At 44.2% G+C, this 17,284-nt stretch overlaps 1 protein-coding gene across 5 annotated transcripts; it reads right to left on the minus strand.

Annotated features, from left to right (window-relative positions):
- Nucleotides 1-977: 977 nt before the first annotated feature.
- Nucleotides 978-13,159, minus strand: LOC120670230 (cyclic nucleotide-gated ion channel 1-like). 5 transcript variants are annotated; one of them, XM_039950292.1, is made up of 8 exons: nt 13,003-13,159; nt 12,248-12,350; nt 10,259-10,796; nt 9,587-9,799; nt 3,470-3,765; nt 3,264-3,375; nt 2,630-2,866; nt 1,373-2,071 (listed from the first exon to the last, which is right to left on the minus strand). In XM_039950292.1, the coding sequence occupies exons 2-8, from the start codon at nt 12,277-12,279 to the stop codon at nt 1,373-1,375; spliced, it is 2,127 nt and encodes a 708-aa protein (XP_039806226.1). In that variant the 5' UTR covers nt 12,280-12,350; nt 13,003-13,159. The 5 variants fall into 5 exon arrangements, with proteins under 5 accessions (XP_039806230.1, XP_039806229.1, XP_039806226.1 ...); XM_039950293.1 differs by having other exon boundaries at nt 12,947-13,131; XM_039950294.1 differs by lacking the exon at nt 13,003-13,159 and adding an exon at nt 12,710-12,915.
- Nucleotides 13,160-17,284: the final 4,125 nt, after the last annotated feature.

Here is a 17,284-nt window from a genome sequence, read left to right on the forward strand (position 1 = left end):
TGAAATCTCTATCTTGATATGGTATTTATTTGCTATTGTATATCATTGTATTTTCATACAAATTTAATTAGAAAAATTAACTTGACCAAAACTAAGACAACCTATATTTTAGGAAGGTTGGCCAATAGTTGTGAACAACGTGCCTTCCTTTTTCCCTTTTCTTGCGTAAACATGAAAGTTTCCGTAGTGGTTCATGAGTCCATCTTTTATTCTTCTTCGGTTGTTTTCTTAAAGGAAAAGTTCTAATTTACACACTTGACCTCTCATAAAGTTTAGTTTTCAATATTCAACTATAAAATCGTATAATAGAGGTCATCCAACTGTCAGAACTGGAAAAATTAACTTAGGATAAAACTAAGACAACCTTTATTTTGGGACAAACGGAATACACGTCAGCAACTTGTTTTCCTTTTCCCTTTTCTTGCATTCACGCTTTATTCTTCTTCGGTTCTAGTCTTAAATCACATTTGTTCTTATTATCATTAGATGTGGGTTGAACCGTTGAAGCGTGCCTGTCAGTCGTCAGCTCTTGAATTTGGTGATGAACACCGAGCCCAATCTTACCAAGAGTAGTAGTGGCACCACACCCTGACACGTTCCCACCCCAAAAACAAGACGGGGGAAAAAAACGAAGCCGCGGCTGTTGCCTGATCCTGACCCTGACCCTGACGGTGACGGATGCGCAAGCCGTGGCCATAGATAGGCACTGGGCTCAACCTCAACCGGAGGACAAAAATGGTAGTAAGAGCTGTCCATCGAGAACGGGCAGTATCAGGAAAAAGGAGCACGGAGACAAGAACATGTCGCGTTCAAGTTCAAAGATGGTGGCGTATGTGCATGGAGAAGCGCAGAGAACATGTTCCTTTTTTTTTGTTGCGACACACCGAGACCACCGAATCACGACTGGTATGGGCATGGGAGACCCCAGCTCGACAAAGGGAAACAACGACATTAGACAGCAGCAACGCAGTACCAAGTAAAACCAAAACGAGCAGTTTGTTCATGCCACGTGAAGTTCAGATGGCACTTACCAGTCCCATCTACCATGCGCAGAACACTAAAACCATCGCTCACTACACATATATTTTGAAGTGTATAGTACCACTACATTGCTAATCACACCTACGTTAAACAAGCACATAAACCGCTACATTTTTTAGGTAAGGCATATACAACGCTACTCAAAAGCTCTGAAAAGCAGGCATCGTCTACATCACCAACTAGTTATGCTAGCACTATATTTTCCTCTGTTTTTTTTCTCATTTCTGCTTTGGCCGTTCCAACTTTAGCAGTATCAGCGAGTGGAAAACTGAAGAAGTCGTGCACAAACAACTTGTATCCATTTCTGCCAAAGGCAAAGCCCAACAGCAAGCTACTGCTCTTCTACGGAGAAGTTGGGTTCCGCTGGCTTCTGCAGCAGCCTTGCAGGCACTCGTTCCTGGAGGCGCGCCTTGCGAGTGGCGTTTCTCCTCAGGATCCTTATCATGTTTCCAGCGAAACGTGAAGCATATAGTGCTGCCATGAAGCTGTGAGAGGTGGAGCCTTCATTCACAATCGCAAACTGCAGCCTCTTCTCCTTCAAGCGCAAGGAATCTTCAATCTTCTTCCTGCAGTACCGGTGCCAGGCTGCTTGGATGAAACAGGCAGCCCAGGTTCTCCACTGCTGCGAGTAGAACCTGAAAGTGTGCTGGAGCTGCTTGCTGTGGAGTCGTCTGAACTGGGTGGCCACAAACCTCAAGTCTTCAGCCCTCAAAGCAAAAGCTTCGACTTCGGATATAGTTTTCACCGTCCTTGTTGAGCTGGGGAGGCTTGATGTTGATGTGGGGTCAAGAGCCCAGGTGAGGAGCTCCTCGCCACAGAAATCTCCACCTTTCAGAACATCGGAGTTGAAGAAGCCAGTTCTTCCACCGTTTGTCGTCATGCTCATTAGATTTCCTCGCATGATGAAGAGCATTTCGGTTACTGGATCCCCTTCACGAATGATGCAGCTATCTTCTGTGTATAGAATGGGCTTTAGGCGGTCACACAAGGCATCCAAGAGCTGTTCGTCCATATTTTCAAACATTGGAACCTGGAAAAAAAATGAACACAGCAAGAGCATGGTAAAACATTCAGGATGATGGTATGATGGAATGTAAATCCATGCATTGAAACACAAATAAGAAGTTTCTGGTGGGTTAAGTTCAAGGGGGCCTGTGGAAATTGGCGCCCAAATGGAGTCTTGCTGGGACCATGACATGCTATGGTGCTAATAGACTTACAGCCTGTGTAAAATCCACAGCAATAAGGACTCAGATTGCATAGAGAAGGAACAAAAGTTGGATTATGGATTTACGGCACCCTATCTTATTTGTCCTTTGTCAGGAAAAATTAGGAAGGAACGAAAGATAGATCATGGCACTATATCCGATTGTCCTTTGGCCGGAAATATCAGGAAGGAAAAAAGATGGATCATGGCACTGCGTCCAATTGGTCCTTTGCCTTGAAACATTAGCACAAACCTAAGGGACAATTTTACAAATCGAAAGCAGAATATAGATTCTTATAAACTGGATCAGCCTCAGGACAAACGGTCGGGGGGGGGTGGGGTGGGGTGGGGTGGGGTGGGTGGGAGGATGTAATAACATACCCTCATGAGAAGTGATAAACAAAGATGTCGTTTTATGTCCCTCCTAAGATCTTTGGGGAGGTTCATAAGGAGTTGTTCTTCATCAACACCACTTGTTTCTTGCCATCTGTACTGTTCATAACGTCGTATTCTTTCTTTGAGATTCTCAGGAAGATGTCGATATGACATCCACTGATCTGTATCGCGGCTTTTCATTCTTGTTTCCTCTATTCTCAGAGAAGCTGATTGCAAATAGGTCTGTTATAAAGGGGGTAAATAGTTAGAGCATTGTCAGAGATCAGAGAAAACACATTAATTGTAAATTAAGGCACTGAAGTAGGGATATATGAACTGTTTTTCTAGAAATAATATTGCAGGTTTTAGACTCAGAAAGATTTTACTGGTATTTAACATCACAATGTTGAGTCTGGACAACTGGCATGCCACATGCGGCATCACAAGGTCCCACATGGCTTTGAACATGTACAGGGCGTTCTCACAACTAGTGCAGCATGATGATGGGATCAGTTTTCTAAAGATCAATCAATCCAGTTTCAGTTGTGCAATTTTAATCATATATATTATTTTTCCTGTTATATGCCTTTGCCATCATTTGAAGCACTATCAACTAAATAAAGAAATTATCAGTGTTTACCTGCACATTACCAATAAGCAGCGCAAACAGAACTAAACCTGATATTGAGACAAAAACTGCAAATAAATTCTCCCATGCATAAGTGCTTGTTTTCAGGTTTTGGCCAAGAGAACTGCATTGAACAGAGCAAGGTAAAAATACAAATGTCAGGCTATCCACACATTGGTTTAGAACACAAATATATTAAAGGTTTGTCTTTTGAACACCTGAGATTTTGCAGACCCCACCAAACACAGTAGAACAATTTTGTAAAGAAACTTCTTGATTGTGATATATTTTTTATAGCTGGCGCATAAATTCCAAAGACTGGATCTGGAAGATTGTTTGTCGGGACACCTAATAAGCAAACAGTATTTAAAAAAGCATAGGTCTCATTCTTATGAACAGCCCCACAGTATAAAGATGCAGCATCTGCAGCACATGTTGTATTGTTTCTACACTGATGTCTCCAGCAGGAATCTTGGCGTTGGATAGAAAGTAAGTACCAAATTGCTCCAAGGACCTGCAACAGTTGAAAGATTGCTTTAAAATCACATTGAAGTTCTGTTACAATGCATTTCTGAAAACTAGTCTATACATAAAGCACTGAATTGCATTATGAAAGCGCTAGGCACTAGGCACACAAAGAGTGGAATGTAGAGCCTAATCGCCACCTAGGTGGGCTATACGGCCACGTTTTAGAACACTTGGAGGAACTACAGATACTACAACAATTTCACAGAAATGCTTCAGATTTTAAGCCAATTTTTTGCACTAATATAGGCCACCACGACGTGTCACCTTGGGTCCATCGTCCAGCCTCAAATATCTTCTTTGGTTCTTTCCATCCATTGGATGGTATGTTTGGCTGGACCGTGAAAATCCAGGATGTTCTATTGCAATTACATGTAGCTCAACCTATAACAAACTCTTGGTGAAGTCAATTCTTAAACTTTACACAATAGTTTTGCCAAAAAGTATCATCAACATCAACAAAGCCTTTTAATCCTAAGCAAGTTGGGGTAGACTAGAGTTGAAACCCAACAAAGACCATTATTCATGGTTCTGACACGAGAATCGCGGCTTTCCAAGCACTCCTATCTAAGGACAAATCTCTAGGTATACTCCAGTCTTTCAAGTCTCTTCTAATTGTTTCTTCCCATGTCAACTTCGGCCGGCCCCTGCCTCTCCTCATATTACCGTCGTGCTTTAGGATACCACTATGCACTGGTGCCTCTGGTGGTCTCCGTTGGACATGTCCAAACCATCTCAGCCGGTGTTGGATAAGCTTTTCTTCAATTGGTGCTATCCCTAGCCTATCCCGTATATCATCATTTCGAACTCGATCCATCCTTGTATGCCCACAAATCCAACGCAACATGTGCATTTCTGCAACACTTAATTGTTGGACGTGCCGCCTTTTTGTAGGCCAACATTCCGCACCATACAACATTGCCGGTCTAATCACCGTTCTATAAAACTTGTCTTTTAACTTCTGAGGTACCTTCTTGTCACAAAGGACGCCAGATGCTTGGCGCCACTTCATCCATCCCGCTTTGATTCTATGACTAACATCCTCATCAATATCTCCATCTCTCTGTAGCATCGATCCCAAATATCAAAAGGTATCCCTCTTGGGCACTACTTGGCCTTCCAAACTAACATATCCCTCCTCATGAGTGGCACCGAAGTCACACCTCATATACTCAGTTTTAGTCCTGCTAAGTCTAAAACCTTTGGAATCTAGCGTTTGCCGCCACAACTCCAGCTTCCTATTCACTCCCGCATGGCTTTCATCAACTAACACGACATCATCAGCGAAAAGCATACACCAAGAAATATCACCTTATATGTTTCTTGTGACCTCATCCATCACTAAGGCAAAAAGATACGGGCTCAAAACTAATCCTTGATGTAGTCCTATCTTAATCAAAAAGTCATCTGTGTCACCATCACTTGTTCGGACCCTAGTCATTACATTATTGTACATGTCCTTAATAAGGGTCACATACTTTGTTGGGACTTTATGCCTATCCAAAGCCCACCACATCACATTCCGTGGTATCTTGTCATAAGCCTTCTCTAAGTCAATGAAAACCATGTGTAGGTCCTTCTGCTCTCTATACCGCTCCATGACATGTCTTATTAGGAAAATTGCTTCTATAGTTGACCTTCCAGGCATGAAACCAAACTGGTTCATAGTGACCCGCGTCATCCCTCTCAAACGATGCTCAATAACTCTCTCCCATAGCTTCATAGTATGGCTCATCAACTTAATTCCCCGGTAGTTGGTGCAGCTTTGAATATCCCCTTTGTTCTTGTAGATCGGCACCAATATACTCCTTCTCCACCCTTCAGGCATCTTGTTCGACCGAAAAATACGGTTGAAAAGTTTTGTTAGCCAAACAATAGCTATATCACCTAGGCACCTCCACACCTCGACTGGAATACCATCAGGGCCTGTCGCCTTACCTCCTTTCATCCTTTTCAACGCCTCTTTGACCTCAGATTCTTGAGTCCTCCTCACAAAGCGCCTGTTGGTGTCATCAAAAGAGTCGTCCAGCTGAAAAGTTGTATTCTCATTATCCCCGTTATACAGTCTGTCAAAATACTCTTGCCATCTAAGTCAGATTTCATCCTCCTTCACCAAGAGCTGATCCATATCGTCCTTAATGAACTTAACCTGGCTGAAGTCCCTCGTCTTTCTCTCACGCACCCTCGCCATCCTATAGATGTCCTTCTCTCCTTCCTTTGTATTCAGTCGTTGGTACATATCCTCATAAGCCCGACCCTTCGCCTCACTCACAGCTCGCTTTGCGATCTTCTTTGCCACCTTGTACTTCTCTATATTATCTGCACTCCTATCAAGAAACAAACGCTTATAACACTCTTTCTTCTCCTTAATAGCCCTCTGGACGTCCTCGTTCCACCACCACGTGTCTTTAGTTTTGCACCCACCCCCTCTGGTCATCCCAAAAACTTCCGAAGCTACCTTCCGAATGCAGGTCGCCATCTTCTCCCACATGTAGTTTGCGTCGCCCTCTTCATTCCAAGAGCCCTCCACAATAACTCTTCCCTGGAATACCTCGGCCATCTCCTCTTTTAGTTTCCACCACTTCGTTCTTGCGATCTTGGCTTGTTTAGACCTACGGGCACGCATCTGAAAACGAAAGTCGGCCACCAGCAGCTTATGTTGGGAAACTACACACTCTCCGGGTATCACCTTACAATCGAAGCATGCTCGTTTATCCTCTCTTCTTGTGAGGATAAAGTCGATCTGACTAGTGTGTTGGCCACTACTGAAGGTCACTAAGTGGGACTCTCTCTTTTGAAAGAAAGTGTTGGCTAGCATTAGGTCAAAAACTACAGCAAAGTCTAAGACTTCCTCCCCTTCCGGATTTCTGCTACCAAAACCAAAACCCCCATGTGCCGTCTCGAACCCTGTGTTTGTGGTTCCTACATGACCATTAAGATCTCCTCCTATAAAAAGCTTCTCCCTAATAGGTACGGCTCTAACCATGTCATCTAAGTCATCCCAGAACTGTCTCTTAGCACTCTCATCGTGTCCTACTTGGGGGGCATAAGCACTAATAACATTTAGAACTAAGTCACCAACAACGAGCTTGACTAAGATGATCCTATCTCCTCGCCTTCTAACATCCACCACATCATCTTTGAGGCTCTTATCAATCAAAACTCCCACTACATTCCTATTTGCAGTCGTTCCTGTGTACCAAAGCTTGAAGCCAGTATCCTCTACCTCCTTCGCCTTCTGGCCCTACCATTTAGTCTCCTGAACACATAGAATATTTACACGCCTCCTAATCGCTGAATCAACTAACTCTCTTAACCTACCCGTAAGGGACCCTACGTTCCAACTACCTAGACGAATCCTAGTTGGCTCGACTAGCTTCCTTGCCCTTCGCACCCGCCGAGTCAGATGCGAAGACCCTTGCTCACTTTTCACTACACCCGGGCGCCGATGTAGCGCGCCACTGAGGAAGCGACGACCCGATCCTTGCTCACTTGACACCGTATCCAGATCAAGACACGGCGCGCCACGAGGGTGACGACCCGGCCCTTGCTCACTTAACACCATATCCGGGTTCCGATATGGCGCGTCGCTAAGAGGGTTACGCCCCAACAATTTTCTCTTGGGTTTCATCTCCATAAGAGTGGCAAGGTTTTTACGTTGGCTCGTCAAGCCTTAACACAACCCTCCTCCTTTACTCGGGCTTGGGACCGGCCATGGCGGAGTTTTTGCCAAAAAGTATATATCTAAAAATTTTAATCAAAGTATGAATGTAATTTAGAAAAGGAAAAAGTCCATTTTTTGGGCCATTCAACTATCGCCGGAGTTTGGTTTTGGCCATGTAACTCTAAAACCGGTATTTCTAACCATCCAACTATCAAAACCATTCACACTTGGCCATCTAGCAGTTTGAGGTGGTTTCCCTGACGTGGATGACACATAGCAGTGGGGCCAACATGTCAGCTATCCTTTCCTATTTCTTCTCTTCCTCATTCTTCCCTTTCGCTCCGACTCGACCAGCCGCTCGGATGGCTCGGACCACCAGCCAAATTCTCCTTCCTCCATGATTCCCAATTCCCTTGCAGCAGAAGCTCGGTTGCCTCCCCATTTTCCTCCCCAGCCACTCCAACACGATCTCTGCCGTTGGTCGGTCGGCTCGGGAATCGAGATTTCCCCGAGCCGCCATTGCCACCGCCGCCAAGATCCACTCCGACGTTGAACTCCAACCTCCGCCCACCGTTTCACCCACCCAACGGCTCAAATCGAACCTAAGTAACTCCCTAAAGGTCATTCTCTCATTCCATGGTGTTCACCTCGTTTCCACTGTAGTTCATGTCGCTCATCACCAGCAGCTCGCTGGCAGCCATGGTCAGCGTTACCCCAAACGGATTCATCTCGTGGGGCAGATGCTACTGGTGTCGACCCCCTCGCCGGAAACCTATCCGTTGATGAGTTATGGCCGGTCAAAGCCGGCGAGCTTCCGCTCAGATCTAGTCCACCGCCTCCACCTGCGCCGATGAGCCACCAGGCCGCCGCCACTTGGCTTTACCTTAATCTACAACCTATGGTGGCACAGGGCGCCACCAGGAGCAGCCTTCGTCGCTGAAGGGAGCGGGGGGCACCACAAGTATCGACGCCGACAGCCATGAGCAAAAGAGAGAAAGAAAGAGAAGAAAGAGAGAAGAGGAGAGGAAAAAAAAGATCCCACTGCCATGTGTCGTCCATGTAAGCGAAACCACCTATCAAAACAACTAAATGGCTAAATACGAACAGTTCTGATAATTGGATGGTTAGAAATGCCTGGTTTTGGAGTTTTATGGCCAAAACCAAACTCTCTCGATAGTTGAATTAACAAAAATATACATTTTCCTTTACAAAAATCACGGGGTAGACTGTAGATCCATGAAATTTATAATCTTCTTTTAAGTTTTGTAATCTAGCAAACTCCTCTGCTAGAATATACATAATACACCGCCGCTTATTGCTTTGATGTGTAACCAATATATATGCTGAGTCTCTTAGTGATGCAATTCCAATCCTACCGCTCCCTCCATTTAAATATGACATTTTTGAACTAGTTAGCTTGTCCTAAACATCGTATATTTAAAAATGGTGGGAGCAAACAAATTGCATACCAACAACTCGCTCAATCACATTTCTGATTTAAACAATTCAATATTCAGTAAATAGTTGGAAACTCTAAACATAATTAGGGGTCTGCAAGGAATATTATAGACAGTGTTCCAAAGGTGTCGCCTAGGCGTCCAGGCAGACCCCGCTCGTATTGGGCAACAATCACGCCTTGTCGCAACCCAAGGCGAGGCGACCAGGTGTACCCAGCTCGCCTTGGGTTGCCTTGTCACCTTTAAAAACACTGATTATAGGATGCATGGATCTTTAAAAGTTATAGGTCAATTTAGAGAAAGTAGATGAGGTATTAGGGGTTAAAGGTGAACATATTTCTCAATTCAATGTATGGATATCAATACCTAGAAATCAAAAGATTGGCTGATGTACAACTCACAAAATGTGTGACTCCACCACAGCACCACAACTAAATGCATGCAAAAAATACTCTCTTTCTCTTTCTTGGTGGCTCATGTTGGGTTTCAGCTCTAGCCTACCACAGCTTGCTTTGACTAAAAGACATTGTTGTTGTAGTACACAAAACCAAAATTTCAGTGTTTTCTTTGTCCATTTAAATTTTGCTATACATGAGTAGCTCACATTTCTGATAATGCAGTTAGATTTACTGCAGAAAAATGGCGACTGAAATTAGTTAGCAGGCAGACTTTACAAATACAGCACTTACATGACTGGCAAGCATGTAAAGTAAAAGATTGAAAGCAGCACCAGCCCGTGCTGTCTCTGTAATAACCCCAGCAGACCTTGTGATTTGTAGATATAGTGGTCTTATTCGGATTAGTCGAGGCACATATTGGCATATAATTATAATCATCAAGACATTTTTAGCTTTCATAACGTCTGAGTCTTGAAGATTAGGTAACACAACCAAAATAATCACCTGGTAACAGAATTATCATGATTACAATCCCAACTATTGAACAAGAAATAAATACGAATAAGACTTAAATTAGTGCACCCTATCTGGAAAGCTAAAGTACAGAAGAATAATCAAATAAAAAGATAAACATTTTTCTCTATATTTATCTAAACTATTTGTTTCTAATATGTGGATTAAAACATAAAATATAACTTTTAACAGGAAACAGGTTCTACTTCTACACATTTCTTACAAAAAGACTACTAAAAGTGCACTGATATCAATAATTTGCTTCACTTATATCAACACACAGTCATGACTTTCTGTAAAAAGAATATAGTACCATAACTGTAGGATCATTTCCTACGATGCTATGAAATATTTCAGTAAAGAGCTTAAGTCAAGTATATTGCACAGAGCATTTACTATGATGATATCAAAATATTTCTGTAGACACAAAGTGTGTGGTATAAAAAGTACCTGAGGGATGGGTAGAATAGCGAAGACATCAATAAAAAAATATGTTGATAAGTATCGCTTGGTTATTGCATATCTATCTTCAATCAAGACACCCCGACCAAAAGTTGTAGGAGATGATGCAAGGAAGCCTGTCCGGAACTGAAATATGATATGGAGTATGTAGAAAATATCTGTGAAAAAACGCAGGACACTTGCTGCCTTTTCCAACTTTCTATCCAAGTACCAGCAAGGTTTTTCATCACTGATAACTGGGATATATAAGAACAATGGGTCCACTGAAACTGCAAATATACATGATATCACAAATATCCTATTCCATTTTTGTAGAAATGGCCCTTGGGGATGAAGAGTTCCTGTTGCAGACTTTCTTTCGTTCACCATTGATCTATTTGAGGTTTCTGAGTGCAAAAGGTTTCCAAGGAATGCAAAAACTCTGGCAGTTCTTTCTTTAAGTGAATCGAAAACTGAAACATCATTTCTACGAGGAACAACTATGTTCTCTGAGCTAACAGACTGCTCTGATCTCCAGTCCTGAAATCTGCGCATATAGCAAATCAAACAAAAATTCAGAACAATTGTTATGTATGACAATTTCCCCAATCACCACTGAGCTGGTATCCATTCTTTACTCAAAACTATAATTGGATCCTTGTGCCTTTTATTTTCATTAATCAGGTTACCAAAAACCGAACATTCTGATTTTATCTCATTAGTACAGTTGGGCCTCATGTGCTTAAAGCGATAACGGCATAACAAATCCAATGAATATGCTAGTGTGGTGGTGTTGCAAGCTATGCTTACATCAAGCCTCAAATTCATGCATATAAGAATTAATGGGGGATGAAAAAAAATGAAGCTGAAATGAGATGGGCTCAATTGATGAATTTTGGAGGATTCAATAATTGTAGTTGACAATGAGGAACTACTGCAATGAGTAAAGCTAAATAGTGTAGCATGAGTCGTGGAGAAGGGTACTATAAGAAGGAAATAGACTATAGAGTTGAATGAGAGATTAATTCATCGTTCTAGTTTAGTTGACAAACCTGATGTAATGCAGGCATATTTATAGGAACAACTTGACTTGACGCAAGCATTTTTACAGGAATACTGACTTAACTCCCTCAGAAACAAGCTCTATACATATGTAGGGAAATAAATAAGCTAATAAGGTAACTAATTGTTTACTATAACTTCCAACCAATACACTACTACACCATGCCACAGCAGGGCCCAGCTGAAGTTTCATGTGCAGAATGGGAGCCAGAGGTGAAAAATTGTTCTTAGAAAAGTGGCATCACAATTCTTGTCATAGCCTATTTAGATTCAAAGGGGAGAAGTCCAGTTCGAAATGGAGAGGGTGATAATTCATAAAATTCTTGTCTACTTCCTGAAAGTTTGACACAGTTCCTCTATGTTCAAAACCGCGAAACCTCTCTGATGGTTTTGCTGGACAAAATAATATTGGCTCCATGCAGCTTGCTGGTACATATATACATGACATACAAATTTGTTAGTCAAAGGCATGTGCCTTACTGACACAGATATACATGACTATGCAGCTTGCACGTATGTACATGGATGTATGCACCCGTGCTTGCTTTTGCATTCTTGTTCTTGGAGTTCGATAGCCACATTGTCATGAACCGTGGCAAGAATTGAACCTCAAGAGATGGGGATAGAGCAATTTAAGGAAGAACGTTAGGAGTTAGATGCAAACATTGGTACCAAAGTGCATATGTTTGTGGGCATTTCTGCCAGCTCGCATAAGGGACTTTAACTCTTTGCCTGAATCGATTACCATTCAGTCCACATCTGATGGCCCAAGTGGGCATTTGCTTGATCTAATTCAAACATTCACTTCCACTAGATGTGTTTCCTCACTTAGGATACTATCGCATTATTCACATCCTATTGTGTTGCTAACATGCTAGAAATGCAAAACACATATCTGTCCTCTTTTCCCAAGCAGCAGGGGATGGAGATACTGACCTCACATATCTGTCCTCTTTTCCCATCATCATTTTCTTCCAATTTAGCCGCGAGTAGGATTAGATCTACCCTCCAAGCCTGGTATTCTCAGGCATCAGGCTCCCTGAAGATTATAATCACAACTGAGTAAGTGCACCAAAAATTGCATAGTGGCATGGGCCAAACAACAAGAAGAGCTAGCTATCAACTTAAGGATTCTCAGAGATCAGAAAAAATCAACAAAGTTAAGATATGTCACAACAACCAACTGAGATATGGTATTGGAAAAACAAGAAGCTTATCTGAAAATGGATGTGTACTAGAAAAGGAGTGCTTAGATATTTCCAAATAAGGGATTAGATGGAATGATCATAGTGACATTAAAGTTAATGGCAACAAACAACAGCTCGTGCCTATATCATCCAGTTATAGAACGAAAAAATATCAACCAAACCTCCAAAACCACGCAAGCGGATAGGCTACCTGCAGAAGCTCCAACCAGACAACGGATCAAACTTCTCGAGAGATAAAGCAAGCAAATCACCGCACTGAAGCAGCGAGCAGACTACCGTACGACGGTACGGCTGTTCGCCCCCGCAGCAATACCCAAACGCCAAGCCCACCAACTGCCTCCCTAAACCACCACACCCGCCACTAAATCGCCGCAAACCAAGCCCGCACGCACCAATTCGAACCGCAGCATCGAACGCGCCGCCTTACCGCGTAGCGAGCTGAACTGCGCCAGGCCGGAGAAGCGCGAGCAGGAGGTTGATTACCTAGGCCTTCTATTTGGGGGCGCGCGGGCGCCTCCTTTCCCCTCCGACGCGGGCGCGGTGGGCGGGCGGGGTTGGGGGGAGAAAAGGCGACGAAGCTTCGCGCTGAGGGGGACTTCGCCGCATGATGGTGGTTGTGGTGGTGGTGGCGGCGGGGGAAGGACACGAGGAGAGGAAAACGGAGGCGAGAGGGCGTGGCCGCGTGGGTGGGTGGACTCCACCACAACACAGCAGCAGGAGTGCAGGACGGCAGGCACGACCAGGGTTAACCGAACCGTCGGTAACCGGTCCGGTTTGACCGGTTACCGGTCAAACCGGTCCGGACCGGTACCGGTTCGGTCCGGTATGAAACCAGTCCAAATTCAAAATTTAAATTTGAATTCAAAAAAATGAAAAATTCCCAAAAAATTCCTAAAAATACTTCAAGGTGCAATGAATCTAATGGTGTCAAATTTTCTCCAAAATTCGTTCATTTAGTATGGTTTTCGGAATTTATAAGTTAAATAAAAAAAGAAAAAGAAAAAAAACCGCGGCCCATTAAGGCCCATCGCGCGGCAGAGGTTATTTAACGTCGCGTGTCCCTCAGCCGAAGCCTCACCAGCGCCTCCCTCACCCGCTCCCCCCTCACTGACCCCTGTCCGCCGCCAGAAGTCGCCGCCCGCCGCTCGAGGCCGGTTAGCCGCTCTCAGATCCCGGCTAACCGGTCTCCCTCACCGGTAAGCCGGACCGGTAGTAGATCTACCGGTCCCGTCCGGTTTTCCGCCCGGGGAGGCCGGTTTACCGGTATGGGGAGGCGGTAAACCGCCGATTAGCGTCGGTAAGCCGCGGTCAGGTTTGTTTTTTTTTTCCCTAGGATTTAGGTGTATTTAGATGTTTTGTTTTAGGATTTAGGTGTATGACTTAGGTATATTTAGAATTTAGGGAAGATTTATTTATATTACATGATTTTTTGCACTATGTAGTAGGTTTTAGCTAGATTTAATTTAGGTGTATTAGATGATTTTTGACACTATAACTTAGGTAGGAGTAAGAATATTAGATGATATATTTTTGTTGTGCATGTATGCAGATAGACAATGGCAAGCAGAGATGTTGTGTGGGAACACGGTGAAAATCTTTATCCCGGATGGCGATGTAACTATTGTCGTACGCAGAAAGGAGGAGGTGGTGCGACTAGATTGAAACAACATTTGGCTGGGCGCGGGGCAGAGGTGATCCATTGCAGGAATGTGCCACCTGATGTGCGGGACTTCTTTCAGCGTGAGTTGGATAGGGCAAAGAAGGCAACTGCTGACCGGGCCCGAGAGAGGTTGAGACGGGAGAAGGCTGCAGCAGAGGGAAACTATCCCGGTGATGAAGAAGATGAGGAGGCTCAGGTGCAGCGTGCCATGGATCTATCGAGAGCGGAAGCAGAGTTCCGACGGGGGGTGGAACAGAGAGGAGGTGCATATGAGCGTGGAGGGGGTAGTGGTTCGACGAGGGGGAATGTTATGCAGAGAATGTTTCGAAAGTCCACTTCGCAGAGGGAGAGTCCTGTGGTGGAGGACTATAACTTGGCAGCTGGTGGGAGAAGAGGAATGACACAAACAAGGATTGATACAGGCTCCTGGACGCAGAAGGGTAAGAACGCAAAGGAAGCTATTGGTAAAGCTTGGTCAAAGTTTTTCCATATTGCAGGAGTACCTGGAAGACAGGCTGACAGTCCATACTTTATCAGCGCGGTTAGGGAGACACAGAAGTGGGGTAAGTTTTCTTTCATTGCAATGATACCTATAAACTTACATTTTTGTATCTTATGATTTTCATATGGTTGCAGGTGAAGGTATCGCATCACCCACTGGACGGGATATTGATGGCAAGTACCTTGATCAGAATGAGCAAGACTTGAAGACGAGGTACGTAAAGTTTCAGAAAGACTGGCCCTTATTTGGCATCACGTTAATGTGTGATTCATGGACTGGTCCGACGAGGATGAGTGTCATCAACTTTTTGATATATTGCAATGGGGTCATGTGGTTCCATAAGTCTATTGATGCGACTGGAAGAATTCAAAATGCTGCATATTTGTTCAAGGTAGTCCCTCAACCTGTTCCATTCACATTGTGTATGTTTTGTCATGTTACTAAAAAATCCGTCTTCCATTGCAGGAGATTCGAAAGGTGGTGGAAGAGATTGGACCGGAGAAAGTTGCACAAGGGGCCTAAGAAGGGTGACTCGAAGCGTCGAAAAGGCAAAGGAACAGCAAAACCAGTGAGCAGCGACACCGAGACTGATGATGGCGAAGGTGAGCGTAGTCCTCCGTATCAGGAGTCCGAGGATAGCAGCTCGGCCGATGATGGTGATGATGGTGACGGTGCTCAGCCTAATGCTGGTGGTGGAGGTAGTGGTGCTGATGATGCTGCTGGTGGTAGTGGTCATGCTCGTGGTGTTCGTTTCACAGGTATATATTGCACATATAAATACACACATATTTCTGACTATTGACTACTAATTATGAAATATGGTTGATTGCAGGGGAAACTCAGTTCACACATGCTACTCAGGACACCGACCATGGAGCACCGCAATCGCAGAGGAGAACAGGTGGACCGACGGACTATGACAGTCCACAGAACTCTTCTTCCTCCTACAGCGATTCGAGGCACTCTTTTCACTATCCCATTCCTGACATCAGCATGCAGCCACCGACGAGATGGGTGTACGAATGGGAAGACCCCCATTTTTACACTATGTTAGTTCAGGAATGGCAGACAACATCGGCGTGGACGGGCCAAACTTGGCAACACTACAAGGCTGAGCTGCTTAGAGTGCGAGGTATCGCTTTGATGTCCACCGCCGAATACCAAACCGCATCTCAAATGGGGGTCTTCCCATTCCTACGTTGAACTTTTCATTTCATGTGTATAAGTGTATGACTCCGTATTTGTATGCACCCTATTACTATTGTATTTGTATGCATAATTATAACTCATTGCTTTGGTAGGGTCATTTACATTAAAATGTGCATAGCTCATGTCGAAATTTCCTTTTATTTCACACCGGGAATTAATTTTTCAAGCGGCGAAAAAATACTCTAAACAACCGGTATACCGGCCAAACCGGCCGGTATACCGGTGTAACCGGTCGGTATACCGAAGTGAGTCGCAACACAAAACCGGCCGGTATACCGGCCAAACCGGCCGGTATACCGGTATACCCGGCCGGTATACCGGTCGGAACCGCCACCACGGTAAAATTTGAATTCGAATTCGCATTTGACCGGTTCCGACCGGTAACCGGCCTAACCGGACCGGTAAACCGGTACCGGAGCCCGGCGGTTAGGCCGGTCCGGTCGGGAAATTGAACCCTGGTCCCGGCAGCCTTTGGGTCTGGGACAATAGGTGGCTTTTGTCCCGGGTCCAACGGCTAGCCGGGCCAGCGGGGGGACAGGGGCCTTTTGTCCCGGTTGGAGACAAAAGGCCTTAGCCCCCTTATCCCCTTCCATCTCCCCCGCCCGAACCATTCAGCTCACTTGTTTCTTACTGTTCTTGGCTCGGGAGAGAGGAGTTCTTGCTCATTTCTTCACCACATTTGTGAAGATCTTTGATTCCCCGTCCATCCATCGGCGCTAAAGGTTTGGGGCTTGTTTTTCTCTTCTTCCTTGGCTTGTATAGCTCATTTCATGCTTTAGAAATAGAGAAAATGTGTAGCTACCTCATTTCTTGGACATTTAGCTAGATTGCATATGTAGGTGTGATTTCCTTTTAGATTTAGATGAGTATGTGGATAGTAGAATTTTTTAGAATGAGTGTAGACACTTCATGTGATGTACTTGTATATATGACCATATTGTGGATAGTTGATTTTTGTATTCATGAATGAATTAATGAAAAGAGTATATTAGAATTTTTTGTATTATGAATGGATTATTTTGACACTCTAGTGATGTATTTATTTAGGGTCACATTGAAATCATCTAGAAGCTAAAAAAATCTTTATTTCGAAACAAGTATACGTCGTTAATCTCCATCCAACGGTGATAGCACTACCTTTCGGGGATACATGATGCGCTATAAGGACGTCGCGAATCGGTTGGTCGCATCACCAGCACTTCCGATTGATAAGAAGACAGCATTTGACGCAGTCAGCATGACCGTTGTTGTACTGAGAGCATATCAACGAGCACGCTGCCTGTGCCAAGTGTTGTGCCTATTAATCGTAAATGTTGGTGCTGCGACTGGCCGTTTGGTGACATCCTTGTACCGCACCGTGTCCCCCCGAAAGGCAGTGTCATCACCGCAGGGTT

This window comes from Panicum virgatum, chromosome 4N (assembly GCF_016808335.1).
Source record: "Panicum virgatum strain AP13 chromosome 4N, P.virgatum_v5, whole genome shotgun sequence".
NCBI classification, from domain to species: Eukaryota; Viridiplantae; Streptophyta; class Magnoliopsida; order Poales; family Poaceae; genus Panicum; species Panicum virgatum.